This window comes from Oncorhynchus mykiss, chromosome 17, assembly GCF_013265735.2.
Source record: "Oncorhynchus mykiss isolate Arlee chromosome 17, USDA_OmykA_1.1, whole genome shotgun sequence".
NCBI lineage: Eukaryota > Metazoa > Chordata > Actinopteri > Salmoniformes > Salmonidae > Oncorhynchus > Oncorhynchus mykiss.
In genome coordinates, this window is record NC_048581.1 from 60,232,457 (window position 1) to 60,254,071 (window position 21,615).

The following is a 21,615-nucleotide window of genomic DNA, read 5'->3' on the forward strand; positions in this document are numbered from 1 at the left end:
GGTAGGACAAATGCTGATTTCCAGATCTTTGGAATTTCATTACATTCCAGGGTTAGATTGAACAGAGATGTAAGTGGTTCAGCTATGAAATCAGCTGCCAGATTTAAAAAGCAGGGATCCAAAAGATCAGGACCTACAGGCTTTCTCTGATCTAAGGATTTCAGGGCTTTATGTACCACCTGCACTGAGAATGGCAAAAAGCTAAAAGTTTGACGAGCTCTCACTGGTTCATCCACACAGGGTTGTACAGAGACAGGGGACACTGAATCAAACAGCCTACCAGATGATACAAAGTGCTCATTGAAACAATTCAGCATTTCAGTTTTGTCATATACAGAGAGTCCTTCAAAACACATAACGGTAATTCATTAACATTACTGTTACCAGACATAGCCTTAATAGCCTTCCAAAACTTTCTAGGGTCATTCAGGTTATCAGACAGACATAACAGACATAATATATTCAGACTTGGCCTTCCTGAGAAGAAAAGAACACTTGTTTCGTAACTGCCTAAAAATAAGCCAATCAGCATCAGAACATGATTTCCTTGCTTTAGCCCAGGCTAGATTACGGTCGTGAATAATACAAGACAGCTCAGAAGAAAACCATGGATTGTCCTGCCCTTTAACCCTGAACCTGCGGAATGGGGCATGTTTGTTTACTATTTGGGAAAAACCATCATGAAAGAATTTCCAGGCAGTTTCCACATCAGGGATAAACTCAATCTTGCTCCAGTCAAAATAAAACAAATCATGAAAGAAAGCCTGCTCATTAAAACACTTCAAGTTTCTCTTACGAATAAAACGTGGGTTTGTCTTTGGAACCTTAGTAATTCTAACAGCAATAACAGCACAATGGTCACTTAAATCATTACAGTATTTCTGTATTTGAATTTGGCGCTCTGCAATCTCACTGGATGTTGGCCAGGTGGGACCCTAGAGAGGTTAAAAGGTCAATAGTTCCAGATTTCAATGACTTATAAACATCCAACTATACATTTTAGAAATGTATATACAAATATTGAAAGCATTGAATGAGATAAATATTTTCTCCAATTTACATTGTGCAATTGATTGACAGTCCCTAACTATCCTCAGAGATAGGCTATCCAAAGTCAAACCAAATTTGCCATGGTCTCACACCAGCCGGCAGAAGCTAATTGGCGAAATAACATTTTAAAAAGGATTACATGTTCCTAGTCTGTCATATTTATACAAACTTGCATGAGAACAGTCACTTTTATTTCAGTTCATGATGTGATATGATCATGGTGATGTGTGAAACACCCAAACTTAAAATGAGGTAGACTGATGTCACACTATCAATGTTGCATCTGTTTTGAAAAGGCAGCAGACATATCAGAGGGGTATACTACAGTCATGGCCAACAGTTTTGAGAATGACACAAATATTACTTTTCACAAAGTTTGCTGCTTCAGTGTCTTAAGATATTTTTGTCAGATGTTACTATGGAGTACTGAAGTATAATTACAAGCATTTCACAAGTGTCAAAGACTTTTGTTGACAATTACTTGAAGTTGACGCAAAGAGTCAATATTTGCAGTGTTGACCCTTATTTTTCAAGACCTCTGCAATCCGTCCTGGCTTGCTGTCAATTAACTTCTGGGCCACATCCTGACTCATGGCAGCCCATTTTCTTGCATAATCAATGCTTGGTTTGTCAGAATTTGTGGGTTTTTGTTTGTCCACCCACCTCTTGAGGATTGACCACAAGTTCTCAATGGGATTAAGGTCTGGGGAGTTTCCTGGCCATGGACCCAAAAGATCAATGTTTTGTTCCCCGAGCCACTTAGTTATCATTTTTGCCTTATGGCAAGGTGCTCCATCATGCTGGAAAAGGCATTGTTTGCCACCAAACTGTTCCTGGATATTTGGGAGAAGTTGCTCTTGGAGAATGTGTTGGTACCATTCTTTATTCACGGCTGTGTTCTTAGGCAAAATCGTGAGTGAGCCCACTCCCTTGGCTGAGAAGCAACCATGAATGGTCTCAGGATGCTTTACTATTGGCATGACACAGGACTGATGGTAGCGCTCACCTTGTCTTCTCCGGACAAGCTTTTTCCGGATGCCCCAAACAATCGGAAAGGGGATTCATCCTAGAAAATGACTTTACCCCAGTCCTCAGCAGTCCAATCCCTGAACCTTTTGCAGACTATCAGTCTGTCCCTGATGTTTTTCCTGAAGAGAAGTGGCTTCTTTGCTGCCCTTCTTGACACCAGGCCATCTCCAAAAGTCTTCGCCTCACTGTGCATGCAGATGCACTCACACCTGCCTGCTGCCATTCCTGAGCAAGCTTTAGGAATCAACTTTAGGAGACGGTCCTGGCGCTTGCTGGACTTTCTTGGGCGCCCTGAAGCCTTCTTCACAACAATTGAACCGCTCTCCTTGATGTTCTTGATGATCCGATAAATGGTTGATTTAGGTGCAATCTTACTGGCAGCAATATCCTTGCCTGTGAAGCCTTTTTTTGTGCAAAGCAATGATGACGACACGTGTTTCCTTGCAGGTAACCATGATTGACAGTGGAAGAACAATGATTCCAAGCACCACCCTCCTTTTGAAGCTTCCAGTCTGTTATTCAAACTCAATCAGCATGACAGAGTGATCTCCAGCCTCGTCCTCGTCAATACTCACACCTGTGTTGACGAGAGAATCACTGACATAATGTCAGCTGGTCCTTTTGTGGCAGGGCTGAAATGCAGTGGAAATGTTTTTTTTAGGATTCAGTTTATTTGCATGGCAAAGAGGACTTTGTAATTCATCGGATCACTATTCATAACATGCTGGAGTATATGCAAATCGCCATCATACAAACTGAGGCAGCAGACTGAAAATTAATATTTGTGTCATTCTCAAAACTTTTGGCCATGACTATACAAAGCAGGATCAATAAGTTAGCCAGCTAACTTCAATAAACCGGAAATAACTGTTGATTTCCTGATTCAACAAGAAAGCTAAAGTTGTGTGTTGTTGAGTCAATTAGACCATGCCAATTTCAAGCTTATCTTTCAAAAAAAATCTAAAGTTATTTCAGAATATTAGGCAAATTGGCTGACTAACCCCTCTGATGTAAGGAAAGAGTACCCACCACTGAGACATTGTTGTCATTGTTTATGCAGCTGGGTGATGCATGAGTGAGTGCAGACTTGTGTCATGAAAAAAGTCCATTGCATCAACATTAAAGGGGCAATCTGCAGTAGCTTCATCCATTTTAAGAGGACTTTGAATTAAATAAATGTCCCCATTGATTCATGAAGAATCTCTTTGGGCTAACTCTTCCCACTTGCAAACCACAACCTGAAAACAACTGACATTTGATTTCAGTCATGGCAATTAACATTTCTTAATAAAACAAATATAAAACAAGGCCAAATTAGGAAGTGCAGTCACCCTTTAACGCATGTTTAGAAACAAGTTTTATTTACCATAAAGTCTCATGTTACAGAACCTGCCAACAAGTCATCAATGGAGTGGAGAGGTGTGGTCATTTGAACTGATTCCCTCAACAACACAATAGGCATATAAATCAATAGTCTTGCTTACCTACAGTAGCTAAAAGAACAACGGATGATTAATGACTTACATTCATATAACTGGCACTCAGGTGTAGCAAGACAACTTTTTATAAAGCTGGGGTTTAACATAAAAATTAAACTGGTTGTAGTAAGCAGGCGGTCAACTTTTTTTCACTTCACCGAAACCTTGTCTGTCTATAACAACACAGTAAAACTTAGGAAAGGTTTCCCTTTGAGACACTCACTTTTGGACCTTCAACAAATAAAACAGCAAAATAGATTAATCAAATCAATAATGGCAAAAGGTCATTTCTATGCCATTTCTAAAGTATATTCTGTATAGGTGGGGCTTAACTCGGTCACTGAACCTCCTTTTCCCTTTCCTCTGCTGTTTTTTCCTTCCCTGGTTGCTCTTCTAGGGGTTCCCTGACATCTTCTGGGGTTTGGCCAAAGATCCCTGCTGTGCGCTTGAGGAGGAACACCCCTGCGTGTAGGCCCCCTACGTTGACCCAGACAGTGTGGTGCTTCCGCCAGAGTCCTCCCATCCTCGATATTGCCTGAGGGAGACAGATGCACCCGGTCACAAGACACTCATGGCACAAAGTCATTAAAGTTGACACACCACAGTATTGCTTGAATAAACACCATCTGGCCAAGGGACCACCTATTTATTTAGATTTATTTCACCTTTATTTAACCAGGTAGGCCAGTTGAGAACAAGTTCTTATTTACAACTGCGACCTGGCCAAGATAAAGCAAAGCAGTGCGACAAAAAACAACAGCAACAGTTACACATGGGATAAACAAACGTACAGTCAATAACACAATAAAACAATCTGTATACAGCGTGTGCAAATGAAGTAAGGAGGTAAGGCAATAAATAGGCCATAGTGGCGAAGTAATTACAATTTAGCAATTGACACTGGAGTGATATGTGCAGATGAGGATGTGCAAGTATAAATACTGGTGTGGAAAGAGCAGAAAAACAAAAACAAATACTGGGATGAGGTAGGTAGTTGGATGGGATATTTACAGATGGGCTGTGTACAGCTGCAGCGATCGGTAAGCTGCTCTGACAGCTGATGCTTAAAAAGTTAGTGAGGGAGATAAGTCTCCAACTTTTTCAATTCGTTCCAGTCATTAGCAGCAGAAAACTGGAAGCTGGCCAAAGGAGATGTTGGCTTTGGGGATGACCAGGGGAAATATACCTGCAGGAGCGCGTGCTACGGGTGGGTGTTGTTATCGTGACCAGTGAGCTGAGATAAAGCGGAGCTTTACCTAGCAAAGACTTATAGATGACCTTGAGCCAGTGGGTTTGGCGATGAATATGTAGCAAGGACCAGCCAATGGGAGCATACAGGTCGCAGTGGTGGGTAGTATATGGGACTTTGGTGACAAAACAGATGGCACCGTGATAGACTGCATCCAATTTACTGAGTAGAGTGTTGGAGGCTATTTGTAAATGACATCGCCGAAGTCGAGGATCGGCAGGATAGTCAGTTTTATGAGGGCATGTTTGGCAGCACGAGTGAAGGAGGCTTTGTTGCGAAATAGGAAGCCAATTCCAGATTTAATTTTTTAGATTGGAAATGCTTAATATGAGTCTGGAAGGAGAGTTTACAGTCTAGCCAGTCACCTAGGTATTTATAGTTGTCAACATATTCTAAGTCAGAACCGTCCATAGTAATGAAGCTAGTCGGGCGGGCGGGTGCAGGCAGTGATCGGTTGAAGAGCATGCATTTCGTTTTACAAGCATTTAAGAGTAGTTGGAGGCCACGGAAGGAGTGTTGTAGGGCATTGAAGCTCGTTTGGAGGTTTATTAACACCGTGTCCAAAGAAGGGCCAGATGTATACAGAATGGTGTCATTTGCGTAGAGGTGGATCAGAGAATCACCAGCAGCAAGAGCAACATCATTGATATATAGAGAAGAGAATCGGCCAGAGAATTGAACCCTGCGGCACCCCCATAGAGACTGCCAGAGGTCCGAACAGGCCCTCCGATTTGACACACTGAACTCTATCAGAGAAGTAGTTGGTGAACCAGGCGAGACAGTCATTAGAGGAACCAAGGCTGCTGAGTCTGCCGATAAGAATACGTGATTGACAGAGTCGAAAGCCATGGCCAGGTCGATGAAGACGGCTGCACAGTACTGTCTTTTATCGATGGAAACAGAGTAGACTCAGTCCATACCATACACTAACAACACTAACAATAGATGTTTGTTCACACAGATATTGGCGTGGGCGAATTTAATTTAATAAGACACCACAACCTCCTCAACTACTCATTCTCTAGTTATCCTGGAATTTCCTATTGATGACTGAGCCTTCAGGTACAGACAGGTTAGGACACTCCATCTACCACAGATTACACAGTCTTACTGTATGTGTGGTACATTACCTTTTGAAAGCATTTCTTATCCTGGGTCAGGATGACGGCCTTCCCTGAGCCTGGTCTGGACACCCGGGCCATCTCTCTCAGACAGGGTGGGTACAGGTCCCAATTCTTCTTCCTGGAGCCCATTCTATAATAAAACCACACAATGTACACCTCAGCCACGGAAACAATACCAATACATTCCATGCAGAAATGAGCAATATCTAGGAGGTTTAGTCAATGTTGAGTGTAGGTTCTAATTGAAATAGTTCTGTGGTTCCTACCTCTTCCCAAAGGGCATGTCAGTGATGATGATGTCCACTGAGTTGGTTCTCATGGGTAGATGGCACAGGTCCCACTGCACTGTGTCTATGGGCAACCCTGGCGTACTGCAAGGTTGGGGAGTAAATGGAGTTAACACAACTAACGATCAAATGGGTCTCATCACTTTGTCTTGCATTTCTTCTTCAAAGTCTGACTTTGAGGGGTGACTAATTCAGATAAAGTAACTTGTGTATAGTTTGTTGTGTCTCACCTGCACTTGTCTAGTCTCTTCTTCTGGATGTGACAGATGTTGTTGACTGTGCGGCTCACTGCCATGTCATTGTTGTCTCCGGCCAGGTAGAATGCCTGCTGCCATTCAATGGCTCCCTGATCGAGACAATCAATTACTCAATAAGCTATACTCTCTGATTACTACTTCATGGAAGGCAGTCAGTTACCGTAGTCATATTTTCTCTTTTTAATAACAGTGTATTGTGATTCTCCTTCTTACCTCTAAAGGTATTGCTCCAGTTCCACACATGGGATCAAGTATAACATCAGATGCCTGAGGCTTAGAGAGTCTGTCCAATGAAAGAGACAAATATCACAGTTGTCATTTGATTTTCACAAATTTGAATCAATTAGAATCAACATACTTTAATGAAGCACTACAATTGCTGTATGTGTTGTGTATATCAAAATAGGTTGCATCAAGAAATCACAGAACGGGGTTATTTTATCACAATCCGTATTTCACCCATGTATTATCAAAGTGCAGGCATGAGGTACAGAGAGCATTCCGTTTAGCTTAACTGTACTGAGTGTGAATGGAGGGAGAGTAGGAGACCTGAGCATGCCATAGCACAGGGTGGAGCGCAGCGTGGTGGGTCCAAAGTGGGTGATGTTTCTTCTGTGGAGACTCTCCTCTGTCAGGGCAATGCCAATCACCACCTCAACGTTATGTATGTTCAGAAGGACCTGCCAACACACACACAAACACACAGTGAAATCATAATGAAAACACACTTTCATTTCACATTATGTGACCCCACCTATTTATTTTAAGGTCAAATATTTACTCTCAGAACAGTTATTCCTAACCAGTTTCTTTTGTTTGTAATGTAATCAATTAAGTTGTCTCTCGCAGGCTTATCTTGACAAGCCTGGCTAGGGCAGAGGAATTCAGTGGGTGCCAGTCCCGTTGGAACAGGATGCAATGTTATGTTATTTTTACCTCAATATCAAACTTGGTCATGTCTGCTTTCCACTGGAAGAAGTCTTGCACGGCACCACCAAAGTCCCTGGCGGCCTCGTTGGAGGAAAAGCTGTGCTTGTCTCCTGCTCGGCTGCACGTCACACGAAACTTCAGGACCTTTGGTCCAGGCTCCTGTCCCTCCACCTCCTGCTGCTCACCCAAGGGGCTGTTCTCCAGGTCAGGTGACCCGCCCCCTTGGCCTGTAGTAGGTGCCTGAGGCTCCAGCTGCAGCTTCTCTATCTCTACGGTGACCGTCTCCATGGTGTCCGTCTCCACAACGTCTTTATTGGCTTTGCCTCTATCTCTGAAATTTCTGCCTCTCCGTCCCTTCCCCTTAGGACCTTGGGGCCGTCTATGGGGTCCCCTCTTCTTCTTCAGAGAGGTGTTCAGTTTCCAGACCTTTAGTGCGTTGGTCCATGGCAGCTTGGAGGCCAGCTTCTGCAAGTCTTCCAATGTCTCCTCCTGTTGGACAGAATTGGTAGTGTTTCTATCAAATACCCTAACAGGGAAAAAGCATGGTATAAAGTGTAGGGGACTTCTCTTTTATTACCAACATGAATGTTATAATTGAAGTGAATGTGTAGGGGCTGTATTAATTCAGGTTGGCTGTGCTGTAATGAAAAGAGACATACCTTTGAGTCTTTAAACTGATAGTTGTCATACTCTTCAACCACAACAAACAGGTTGTCCACAGACCTCAGATTATGGACCTAGAAAGAGGAGGCACAGGTAAAAAAGATAGGTTATATTTGTAATTTACTCAATGGTACTGTAACAGCCAGGTGAACAAACCATTATGAATGTGTAAAAATTAATCAAAAGTTTGATGCATTGTATTTTGGCAAATCTGACCACAATTATATCCTCCTGATTCCTGCTTACAAGCAAAAACTTAAGCAGGAAGCACCAGTGACTCACTCAATTCGGAAGTGGTCAAATGACGCGGATGCTACACTACAGGACTGTTTAGCTAGCACAGACTGGAATATGTTCCGGGATTCATCCAATGGCATCGAGGAATATGTTGTTCTGCCCCTGAACAAGGCAGTTAACCCACTGTTCCTAGGTCGTCATTGTAAATAAGAATTTGTTCTTATCTGACTTGCCTAGTTAAATAATAAATATTTATTTAAATACACCACATCAGTCATCGGCTTCATCAATAAGTGCATCGATGACGTCCCCACAGTGACTGTACGTACATATCCCAACCAGAAACCATGGATTACAGGCAACATCCGCATCGAGCTAAAGGCTAGAGCTGCCGCTTTCATCGACTACAGGTCAGCGTTCAACACCATAGTTCTCACGAAGCTCATCACTAAGCTAAGGACTTTGGGACTAAACACTTCCCTCTGCAAAACTGGATCGTGGACTTCCTGACGGGCCTCCCCAGGTGGTAAGAGTAGGCAACAATACAGTGCCTTGCGAAAGTATTTGGCCCCCTTGAACTTTGCGACCTTTTGCCACATTTCAGGCTTCAAACTTTAAGATATAAAACTGTATTTTTTTTGTGAAGAATCAACAACAAGTGGGACACAATCATGAAGTGGAACGACATTTATTGGATATTTCAAACTTTTTTAACAAATCAAAAATGGAAAAATTGGGCGTGCAAAATTATTATTCATTTTACTTTCAGTGCAGCAAACTCTCTCCAGAAGTTCAGTGAGGATCTCTGAATGATCCAATGTTGACATAAATGACTAATGATGATAAATACAATCCACCTGTGTGTAATCAAGTCTCCGTATAAATGCACCTGCACTGTGATAGTCTCAGAGGTCCGTTAAAAGCACAGAGAGCATCATGAAGAACAAGGAACACACCGGGCAGGTCCGAGATACTGTTGTGAAGAAGTTTTTTGGATTTGGATACAAAAAGATTTCCCAAGCTTTAAACATCCCAAGGAGCACTGTGCAAGCGATAATATTGAAATGGAAGTAGTATCAGACCACTGCAACTCTACCAAGACCTGGCCGTCCCTCTAAACTTTCAGCTCATACAAGGAGAAGACTGATCAGAGATGGAGCCAAGAGGCCCATGATCACTCTGGATGAACTGCAGAGATCTACAACTGAGGTGGGAGACTCTGTCCATAGGACAGCAATCAGTCGTATATTGCACAAATCTGGCCTTTATGGAAGAGTGGCAAGAAGAAAGACATTTCTTAAAGATATCCATAAAAAGTGTCGTTTAAAGTTTGCCACAAGCCACCTGGGAGACACACCAAACATGTGGAAGAAGGTGCTCTGGTCAGATGAAACCAAAATTGAACTTTTTGGCAACAATGCAAAACGTTATGTTTGGCGTAAAAGCAACACAGTTGAACACACCATCCCCACTGTCAAACATGGTGGTGGCAGCATCATGGTTTGGGCCTGCTTTTCTTCAGCAGGGACAGGGAAGATGGTTAAAATTGATGGGAAGATGGATGGAGCCAAATAGAGGACCATTCTGGAAGAAAACCTGATGGAGTCTGCAAAAGACCTGAGACTGGGACGGAGATTTGTCTTCCAACAAGACAATGATCCAAAACATAAAGCAAAATCTACAATGGAATGGTTCAAAAATAAACATATCCAGGTGTTAGAATGGCCAAGTCAAAGTTCAGACCTGAATCCAATCGAGAATCTGTGGAAAGAACTGAAAACTGCTGTTCACAAATGCTCTCCATCCAACCTCACTGAGCTCGAGCTGTTTTGCAAGGAGGAATGGGAAAAAAATTTAGTCTCTCGATGTGCAAAACTGATAGAGACATACCCCAAGCGACTTACAGCTGTAATCACAGCAAAAGGTGGCGCTACAAAGTATTAACTTAAGGGGGCTGAATAATTTTGCACGCCCAATTTTTCAGTTTTTGATTTGTTAAAAAAGTTTGAAATATCCAATAAATGTCGTTCCACTTCATGATTGTGTCCCACTTGTTGTTGATTCTTCACAAAAAAATACATTTTTATAATATCTTTATGTTTGAAGCCTGAAATGTGGCAAAAGGTCGCAAAGTTCAAGGGGGCCGAATACTTTCGCAAGGCACTGTACGTCTGTCACACTGATCCTTAACACTGGGGCCCCTCATGGGTGTGTACTTAGTCCCCTCCTGCATTCCCTGTTCACCCATGACTGCGTGGCCAAATACGACTCCAACCCCATCAATACGTTTGCTGACGACACAACAGTGGTAGGCCTGATCACCGACAACGATGAGATGGCCTATATGGAGGAGGTCAGAGAACTGGCAGTGTGGTGCCAGGACAACAACCTCTCCCTCAATGTGAGCAAGACAAAGGAGCTGATCGTGGACTACAGGAAATGTTTTCTTCTTGAACTGCACTGTTGGTTAAGGGCTTGTAAGTAAAGCATTTCACGGTAAAGTCTACACTTGTTGTATTCGGTGCATGTGGAAAATAAAGTTTGATTTGATGCCCACACAAAGAATAGGCTTTTTATCAAGCATTTAAACTAGGCTTAAATAGCATCTGTATTTCATCATATTCACAACACTCTTGTAATAGTCATATTAAAGTAGCCAAAAAAAGGTGGTTTTGCAATACTCGTAAATCAAGATGAAAGGATATTGACTAATTCTGCAGTTACGGTAATAGGAAATGTAGGTTGGGTCGTTCCACCGATAGAGTGCTTTTCGGGCAGTGTAATTTGGTAAAAGAAAACAAATTATTTCACCTAATTTTAACATTCTGTCATAAAGTACACATGTTCAACTTTATAAAAAACATGTTTTCCCATCTCAAGAGGTTAAATTAAGAAAAATTACAATTAGTGCCAATTACATCAAACAGATTTGATGTAACAGGATTGAAATGATCATAACTCCACTTGTGACAGGAGAAATGGAAGCTTGCTGTGTGCAACGGGGAGGGGCAATTGAATGCAAGCTTCATGTTTATTATTTATATATATATTTATATATATATATATATATATATATATATATATATATATTTTTTTTTTTATTTTTTTTTTTTTTACATTTCTAGCCTATCTATCTATGGGTAACGGGGTTGACGTGTTATGCAAAACCCACTCAGTTTTCCTCCACAAAATGGCCAAAAAGAGCAGAACCAGCTCACCTGCATGTTTCTTTAAAAAAAAAGGAAGTTTCACCATAGTAAAACGAGAGTTAAATTCACGTAACAGGGTTGACCTTAAAACATATTTACTAATCACGTGAAATAAATCATCATCTTCAGAAATTACTTTGTTGTTTTGACACAAGGCATACCCTGTCAGCAAAGCCAATGGCATCTTACCTGTGAGAGCTTATCTGTGGTTATTTGGAAGTATATTCGACCGCGGTCCTTGCTTATTGTTGCATCAGCCCCAATCTTCTCCTGGACTTCCTCTGCAGCAGTGTTTTCAAACCCTGTGGGGACTGTTGCTCCAATGGTGACCGTAATGACCTCACAGTCTGTCTCCCCATCACTGGCAGACTGGCTGCTTGTCTCCACACCCACCGCCAGGGGGCACTGCTGCCCCTCACTACTGTCTTGTGAAGACATGGTACTGTAAGCTGCCAATCACTGGATAAATAATGCACTTTGATGTTCCCAGTGACTACAAGAAGCAGTAATGTACCTGGAGAAGATATATAGAAACACCATTGTACACAAATTGTACAAATCACCACGGGGTTGCTGTAGGCATGACTGAAATATTTTCTCAGCAAGCACATGTCAGATATATCTGCTATTATGGCTAGCCAGCTAATTGGCCGAAGCTACTCGAGTCAAAACATCTGGCAACAGCTATCAGCATTCCTTTTAATCAAATGGTTGTTTGGTGAAACCTACCCGTGTTTTGCTGTTTAAAAGCTCAGTTCATGGCTTGTTCACTGCACTCTCATGGTTCCTCAAACAACTGCAAACGGAAACCCATGTGGGTAACAGAAGTACTTCCGGGTTACAGCAACGAAAATAAAAAGTTCCGCGTTTCATATTCCTTTCTGATTTATCACTTGTTGTGGATTAATACAAATAGGTCAGTAGATAAACGTATTTTCGTTGACGTGTTATTATTATATTATCATGGATAAAGTTGCTTAGCGAACATTATATAGCTGTATTTACTAGCTTGTATAGCAGCTGGTGGCAAAAAGGTACATTTCCGGTAAATTTCCATGAAAATTTTCAACGGACTGTTTGTAATGTTGGGAATTTTAGAAGCACTTCTATATTTTTTATGTGGAGAAACACGGTACTCTTTTTGAAAGGAGCCATTCTTTATACTTCAGCAATACATATATTATATTTGCTACATCAGGGCAGGATCCCATTGTTAACGATATCCTCCCTAGTGAGTAAGGTACGTTGATTATGGTTTTGATTGATCATCTTGTTCTTTAAATAACTACACACATCTATTTCCACACAAGCTAAAACACATGTATATAAAAACATTTCAAGCCCAATAGGCTAATCATACTTCCAACTTATTGTTTTATTAATTTCCCAGTGTATACTGTAGGCTGCCTTTAACATTTTATGTTGTTTCATGCTATGTGTTGGCTAATTTAAACATTCCCACTTTATTTCTATAGGGGGAAGAATGCCACGTTTAGTATCAGATGTGTGGAAGCATTTCACCCCAGCCATTAATGACGATGGGAAGACTATGTACATGTGCAACTACTGTACAAAGCAGTATGTAAAGAATGCCACAAAGTTGCAGGTGCATTTAACCAAATGCAAAAATGCAACATTATATCAAAGTGCACAAGAACCATTGTTCTGCCATACAATGGAAGACCACAGCCAGAAGAATGCCGATGAGTGCCTGGCTCGAGCAGTATATGCCACCGGCTCACCCCTCATGCTCAGTGAGAATGTGTACTGGAAGAGATGTTTCAATGTTATTTGCCCTGGATACTCTCCTCCAAACAGAGATGCTCTGTCTACTAATTTACTGGAAGCTGAGTTCAACAGAGTGCAAGGAAAGGTGAAGGAAACAATAGAGAAGGCAGACAGTGTTGCTGTTGTCTCCGAAGGGTGGTCAAATGTACAAGGGGATGGCATCATAAACTACATAGTCTCTACTCCTCTACCATTGGTTTTCAAGACGACAGACAAAAAGGACAACACACACACGAGCACGCACATTGCTGATGAGCTGAAGGCTGTAATCAATGACGTTGGACCACAGAAGGTGTTTGCTGTTGTTACTGATAGTGCTGCAAACATGAAGGCTGCCTGGGCACAAGTGGAGGAGGCCTACCCTCACATTACACCTATTGGGTGCATGGTTCATGGGCTTAACCTACTCATCAAGGACATCATGAGTTTGCAAACAATGGAAACACTATACAAGACAGCCAAGCAAGTTGTACAGGATGTCAGGAGCAAAGAGGAAGTGTCAGCAACCTACAGCAATAAAAATACAAAGAAAAATAACTCCACACTGAAACTGACCTGCAACATTAGATGGGCTGGGGTTGTCACCATGTACAGCAGCCTTCTGAAAGACAAGGAGTCTCTGCAAGAAATGGCAAGATCACAGTCTGTGGAAATTGAAATCTCCATCAGGAAAATACTGCTTGATGATGTGTTTTGGGAGAGAGTGGTTCGCAATCTTATGCTACTCTCACCGATCGCATTTGCCATTGATCAGATTGAAGGAGAGGATGCTGTCTTGTCAGATGTTCTCAGGCTTTTTGCTGATTTAAAAGACAAAATCAGCACAGCCCTCCCTTCAGCCTTGCTACTCAACACAGAGGAGACGGCAGTTGTTCGATTTCTGGAGCTGTGTGGAGAGTTTTGTATCAAGCCAATTCACGCTGCAGCATACATGCTGGATCCAAAGCATATTGGGAAACAAATACTTTCTGGAGAACAGATCAACAGCGCATACTATGTGATTTCTACCCTCTCACACCACCTCAATCTTGATGAGGGCAAAGTTCTGGCAAGTCTGGCAAAGTTTTCTACCAAGCAAGGCCTTTGGAATGGGGATGGGATATGGCAATCATGCCAGCACATTTCTCCCTACACCTGGTGGAAGGGTCTCTGTGCATCTGAGGCCCTGTCACCCATCGCCTCTGTGATCCTTCAGATCCCACCAACATCAGCAGCTTCTTTGCGCCTCAGAGCATTCTTTGGGAAAACCAAAACAAAGGTGGGCAACAGTTTAACAAACAACAGAGTGGAGAAATTGGTGGCTATTAGGGCGAACCTTAACCTTTTTGAGCCAGGAACAGAACTAGGGTCCAGCACACAGCTTCAGAGTGACACAAAGGAGGACATGGACATTAAATCAGAGTCTGAGTGAACAACTAAGGATGAAAAAAGGACAAAATATGAACAACGAGCTTAATAAGTGGACAGGTCATTTATTTTTACAATGTACAATGTTAGGCTACTGTTGGATTCTAGCTTGAAGTATACTTATTCATGTTACCATACCAGAACCATACCAGAACTTATTGATTACTTTACATGTATAAGGAATGTGTCAATGAAGGGTACAGAGGAACTCTGTGTGTGGAAAGTTACTGAGTGATATGGAAAGTTACCGAGAGGGAAAAGGGGAAGTGCAAAAAGTTGATATTCTGTTCAAATATGTTATCGTGGAATATTAATGTTCCTAAGGAGGGAGGCAGAGGGCAACAGTAGTCTAGTTTTAGTACCTGATAAGGCAGGCCAGTTTCTGCGGAACCAGGACCACGAGGGATGTGGAACTCAACTCGAGATAAGGTCAACAGTTGAAGACAAAATACACTGCTGGGAGGTGGGCCACAGAGGCCCACCATGAAGGCCATCTGAACACAGTCCTATCTCACGCACACATATTTCCAAGCCCATGAGGGTCCTAGACTTAGGCAGGGCCATGACAATACCAGTAAGAGGAATCTACTATGTTTCTGCCTAACAACAGACACTACTTTCCTATCTTAGACATGCAAGGAGATGACTCTGCCTAGTTGGAAGGTATAAAGATGTGCTTGTGTGACTTGTATGTTGTCTTTGCAGCTGTATGAACCAGTGGGTGAATAAACTTGGTTTGAGCTTTTCCTAGTTGTTCGTTTGAGTTTTTACTCTGTTCAGAACCTAGCACTACTCAATTGAAGTTCAAAACCTAAGTAAATCCTGTTATTTGTATGGAAGAGTAAGTCTTATTTGATGACAAAGAGAACAAAAGAGTAAGTCAGTGTGCAAAAAATCCCTGCAAAAAGTCCCATGGTATATTTCCCAATTGGAGATTTCCCAGGATTTCACAACCCTGGGCAAAGATTATAGGAGGTATGCGATGAGTTTACAATAAATCACCAGAAGAGGGTGGTAGTGAACCACAGGTGAATAGACTAGATATAGGCATGCAAAACTGGCAAGCAGATAAACAGTCGACTGGGAATTAAAATATTGATTTGTTGGTTGTCTGATTTAAAAAAAACTCCAACAAAGGACTTCACATGTTACAGTGACAAGAATCGGATTATACCACAAATAGCTTTACAGGCCTAAAGTTATTTGCAATCTATCTGGATGTGAGCAATAACTTATGTAACTTAAAGTTACATTAAGAATACCACACCTGGCCCTTGCCAAGCCCAACGTTATTGGCTAAACCCAATCTAAGGGAATTGTTTTGCTATGCTTCATTAAAAGCAGTTTTGTACTATAAACATCTTCTAGCCTTCCTAGAAAAGGAGGGCTGAACAGGCCCCCATTAACATCGACGTGACTGAAGTGGAGCGGGTCGAGAGTTTCATGTTCCTTGGTGTCCACATCACCAACAGACTATCATGGTCCAAACACACCAAAACAGCTGTGAAGAGGGCACGACAACTCCCTTTCCCCCTCAGGAGACTGAAAAGATTTGGCATGGGTATCCAGATCCTCAAAAAGTTATACATTTGCACCATCGATAGCATCCTGACCGGTTGCATCACCGCCTGGTATGGCAACTGCTCGGCATCTGACTGTAAGTCACTACAGAGGGTAGTGTGTAAGGCCCAGTGCAATACTGGGGCCAAGCTTCCTGAAATCCAGGGCCTACAGTTTAAGTCTGAAGTTTACATACACTTAGGTTGGAGTAATTAAAATTAGTTTTTCAACCACTCCACAAATGTCTTGTTAATAACAAACTATAGTTTTGGCAAGTCGGTTAGGACATTACTTTGTGCATGACACAAGTAATTTTTCCAAAAATTGTTTACAGACAGATAAGAAATCAGCCAAGACCTCAGAAAAACAATTGTAAACCAACAATATGGTTCATTCTTGAGAGCAATTTCCAAATGCCTGAAGGAACCACGTCCGTCTGCACAAACAATAGTACGCAAGTATAAACACCATGGGACCACGCAGTCGTCATGCCGCTCAGGAAGGAGCTTTGGTGCGAAAAGTGCAAGTCAATCCCAGAACAACAGCAAATGACCTTGTGAAGAAGCTGGAGGAAACTGGTACAAAAGTATCTATATCCACAGTAAAATGAGTGTGAAAAGTGCAAATCAATCCCAGAACAACAGCAAAGGACCTTGTGAAGAAGCTGGAGGAAACAGGTACAAAAGTATCTATATCCACAGTAAAATGAGTCCTATATCGACAATCTTAAAGGCCGCCCAGCAAGGAAGAAGCCACTGCTCCAAAACAGCCATAAAAAAAGCCATCTACGGTTTGCAACTGCACATGGGGACAAAGATCGTACCTTTTGGAGAAATGTCCTCTGGTCAGATGAAACAACAATAGAACTGTTTGGCCATAATGACCATCGTTTTGTTTGGAGGAAAAAGGGAGAGGCTTGCAAGCCGAAGAACACCATCCCAACCGTGAATCACAGGGGTGGCAGCATCATGTTGTGGGGGTGCTTTGCTGCAGGAGGGACTGGAGCGCTTCACAAAATAGACGGCATCATGAGGAGGTAAATGATGTGGATATATTGAAGCAACATCTCAAGACATCAGTCAGGAAGTTAAAGCTTGGTCGCAAATGGGCCTTCCAAATGGACAGTGACCCCAAGCATACTTCCAAGTTGTGGCAAAATGGCTTAAGGACAACAAAGTCAAGATATTGGAGTGGCCATCACAAAGGCCTGACCTCAATCCTGTAGAAAATTTGTGGGCAGAACTGAAAAAGCGTGTGCGAGCAAAGGAGACCTACAAACCTGACTCCGTTACACCAGCTCTGTCAGGAAGAATGGGCCAAAATTCACCCAACTTATTGTGGGAAGCTTGTGGAAGGCTACCCAAAACGTTTGACCCAAGTTAAACAATTTAATGTAAAGGCAATGTTACCAAATACTAATTGTGTGTATGTAAACTTCTGACCCACTGGGAATGTGATGAAAGAAATACAAGTTTAAATAAATAATTCTCTCTACTATTATTCTGACATTTCACATTCTTAAAATAAAGTGGTGATCCTAACTGACCTAAAACAGGGATTATTTAAATGGATTAAATGTCAGGAATTGTGAATAACTGAGTTTAAATGTATTTGGCTAAGGTGTTTGTATATACTAGGCGTTGTCAGAGGAAGGCCCAAAAAATGGTCAAAGACTACAGTCACCCAAGTCAAAGACTGTTCCCTCTGCTACCGCAAGGCAAGTGGTACTGGAGCACCAAGTCTAGGAGCAAAAGGCTCCTTAACAGCTTCTACCCCCAAGCCATAAGACTGCTGAATAACTAATCAAATGGCCACCCTGATTATTTACATTGACACTCCCCCTTTGTTTTTACACTGCTGCTATTCACTGTTTATTATCTATGCATAGTGTAAGGGTTGTCGTCGGTGGAAGAAGGATCAGACCAAAGTGGTAAGTGTTCATGATGATATTTAATTGAAACGAACACTGAAATACAAAACAATAAACGATGTGAATAAAATGAAAACCGAAACAGTACCGTGTGGCCCAAACACTCACACGGAAACAAACACCCACAAACCAAAAGTGAAACCCAGGCTACCTAAGTATGATTCTCAGTCAGAGACAACTAACGACACCTGCCTCTGATTGAGAACCATACTAGGCCGAACACAAAAACCAACATAGAAAAACAAACATAGACTGCCCACCCCAACTCACGCCCTGACCATACTAAAACAAAGAATAAACTAACAGAACTATGGTCAGAACGTGACACATAGTTACTTTACAAATTACCTTGACTAACCTGTATCCCACAACATTGACTCAGTACCGGTACCCCCTGTATATAGCCTCATTGTTATGTACATTTATTGTGTTACTTTTTGATTGATAATATTTACTAAATACATTTGTTTTTCTTAACTCTATTTCTTGAACTGCATTGTTGGTTAGGGGCTTGTAAGTAAGCATTTCACGGTAAGGTCTACCTACACCTGTTGTATTCGGCGCATGTCACAAGTAACATTTGATTTGATCACCCTAACTTAACACTGAGTGGGTGAAAATGAATGCATGAGTTGAAATTCTAAAAAGAGAAAAGAGAGAGAAAGAATAGAAACAACACCATGGCAGCCTGTATGACAGGACTGGGTTTCTGTGGTCCAGATGGGATTGTTTGTTGCTCCCTGCTGCAAGGGGGCTGGAGGGGCTGGAGCTGCCTGCCCACCTGAAAGATCCATCCACCAAACACAATCCTCTGTTAACCCTCACACACTCCACTTTGTCAGCCATTCCACACACACACACACACACACACACACACACACACACACACACACACACACACACACACACACACACACACACACACACACACACACACACACACACACACACACACACACACACACAATCCCAAACAAGAAAAGAAAGGGGGTAAAATATAGAAAGAATGAGAAATAACAAGAACAAAAGAAAAATAAGAAAAATATATTTTTTAAAGTGGGTAGCTTATCAAAACTGCTGTATTTGTTTGACATCTTTCTCCCAGGCCAATGTACGTTTCATAGCGTACGTTCTGTTTATAATTAGGGGAACCTGACAGCTTGCCCAGGAAAAAGAGCTCTCAATGGAAGGCTGGCCATGAGAACTGTATTTCCTCTCAGTCTATCCACTGTTTTCCAGAAAAGTAATGAAAAAGTAGGTCTAACTGACATTAGAAATATTTATGTTTGATAAAATGGCTTATTATTATGCTGTATAAGACATGCCATATCCAAGAGGGAGGGATGAAAGCCTATAATGTTTAAACAGTGTCACCTCTGCTCTCTTGAGGAATCATGCATTCGTCTTTTTCATGCTTAGGATATATTGCATACACCCCTTTATTTGTTTGTTCAGACCATAGTTGTAGTCTGGTCAGTCCTACACATCTGGGGTTTTGAAAATCAATCCTCACTTTCCTTTCACCACCCATCCTTAGAACTTATCCATACTTATCCAGTAAACGGGGAGTAGAATAACTGTTCCTGTATGTCACATCTACATCTTTGATGAATTGTCCCTTGTGAAAGCGTGACGAGACGAGCAGCAGCGCTTGTCATCGGCTGGAAGTCTAGTTCAGTGCTTGAGTTAACTCTCATCTATCATCGAACACCAGACCAGCTATACTGTATATTGGGGAACATCCCACAGAACGTGCCTTTTTTTCTTTGTGAAAAGTGGTGAACAGATAGTGGTATTGCAACTACATGTTACAACTAGCCAGGTATAATAAGGGCTCAGAGTTTTCCCTGGTCATGGTCAGGAAAAGGCTCTAATTGTAACTAAGTTTGCAAGAAGCACACCATCCTGCACTATTCTTAATACTGTACATGTGAAGCCATAACAATCAAACATAATTTGAGTTAGCTAATTAAGCTAATAGAGTTTTGTACTCCTCCATGTTAAAAGTTACACATAGATTAGTCTGTGTGGAGTCTGAGAGGACCGTGGGTGTTTGTTGACGCCAGAGAAAGAACACTCCCACACAGCAGGTGGCTACATGGTGCTGCAGACAGAGGGTCAGAGAAATCTATACAAAAACAATCTCAAACTGCAGGAACTTTAAACATATAGGTAAGTTCTAGATCAAATCTATCAGTATTATATGAAATAATGTTATTAGCCAAATAAGTGATATGAGAGGAGGATAGATAGAGGCTTATAAAAACCCAATAGAACACATGGTGAGATCTGGTAACTCATCTCAGGGTTAAGTATGAGGTACCTCTATGTGTTTGTACCAAACAGTCCTGTCCATCCCTATTATAGTCCTCTATCAGCATCCCACAGCCCTGGGGTCACTCATAAGAGGCCACAGTGACACTCTCCTTTTGTCTGCCCCTCCCCTCTGGTCCATCCAATCAGCACAATTAGAGCTTCCACTCCTGCCACTTCTGCTGAGTGTCAGATGGCCACGGAGTGTCTGTCTGGATAACTATACTCACACTCAATGTACGTTCCAAATGGCACCCTATTCCCTATGGACCCTGGTTAAAAGCAGTGCACTATAAAGGGAATAGGGTAACATTTGGGAGGTACCCTCTGACACTTCTCCTCTATTCTCAGTGTTGGGCCTATAATCTCCCACTGAGTGAAGCTGAGAATGCAGGCTCTGGCTCTCCAGCATGACTTTATTCACTAGCATGAAATGGAGCTCTAAGCAATCACGTATGATAAAGGAAAAATCCTTAGGGATTTAGAAGGTCTTTGGTGAGAGTGTTCCACAGGGTCTCTCTCAATGTGCTATTACTCATAAGGGGATAAGTGACTGCTAGACGAGCTGTGCTAATAAGATTCTATACCTACTTTGAAGTCAATATGATCACATATGCACTTCGTTTCTAGTTTGTAGCATTGACCAAACACTGCATGGTTTAAATAGGCATACATCTTTGTTATACATACAGAGGAGGAATACTGAGGATTCTAGTTTCATATGAATCAGGTAATTCAAAGGGTCCCACTGGATGTTTTGTCATATTACTATATTTACTTGTACTTCATGTACAAAAGCACTAGCTCTTCATTTTTATACACAGGGCTCCTCACAACTTTGTGTGTGTTGTGTGCCATCTGGGGAAGTTAAGTAATGAGAGCAGAAGACACATTTATTTTATTCACTGTACCATGGAAAATAAAGATGTACTCTATTCAGGGCTGTGAAACGATAGAAAACATTTAACCGAGGTAATTACAGGATTTGCTGTGATTAACCATGATTAAGAGTCTATGATCCAAGTAACATAACAACAATCCCCATCAAAATCTGTCAATCTAAGCTACAGATCTCTGCGTCTCAGTCCACCGAATCTGCCTATG

General features: G+C 41.8%; 2 protein-coding genes across 4 annotated transcripts; one reads left to right on the forward strand and one right to left on the reverse strand.

The window, feature by feature from the left end:
• Positions 1–3,418: 3,418 nt before the first annotated feature.
• thumpd3 (THUMP domain containing 3) lies at positions 3,419–12,362 on the reverse strand. 2 transcript variants are annotated; one of them, XM_021569194.2, is made up of 10 exons: positions 12,243–12,362; positions 11,703–12,027; positions 8,064–8,141; positions 7,411–7,893; positions 7,024–7,154; positions 6,688–6,757; positions 6,448–6,563; positions 6,197–6,301; positions 5,937–6,060; positions 3,419–4,092 (listed from the first exon to the last, which is right to left on the reverse strand). In XM_021569194.2, the coding sequence occupies exons 2-10, from the start codon at positions 11,949–11,951 to the stop codon at positions 3,895–3,897; spliced, it is 1,554 nt and encodes a 517-aa protein (XP_021424869.1). In that variant the 5' UTR covers positions 11,952–12,027; positions 12,243–12,362; the 3' UTR covers positions 3,419–3,894. The 2 variants fall into 2 exon arrangements, with proteins under 2 accessions (XP_021424869.1, XP_036806246.1); XM_036950351.1 differs by lacking the exon at positions 12,243–12,362 and adding an exon at positions 12,028–12,225 and having other exon boundaries at positions 11,703–11,938.
• Positions 12,329–15,454, forward strand: LOC110494259. Of its 2 annotated transcripts, none has more exons than XM_021569193.2 (2): positions 12,329–12,429; positions 12,989–15,454. In XM_021569193.2, the coding sequence occupies exon 2, from the start codon at positions 12,997–12,999 to the stop codon at positions 14,710–14,712; it is 1,716 nt and encodes a 571-aa protein (XP_021424868.2). In that variant the 5' UTR covers positions 12,329–12,429; positions 12,989–12,996; the 3' UTR covers positions 14,713–15,454. The 2 variants fall into 2 exon arrangements, with proteins under 2 accessions (XP_021424868.2, XP_021424867.2); XM_021569192.2 differs by lacking the exon at positions 12,329–12,429 and adding an exon at positions 12,461–12,753.
• The last annotated feature ends 6,161 nt before the right edge of the window (positions 15,455–21,615 follow it).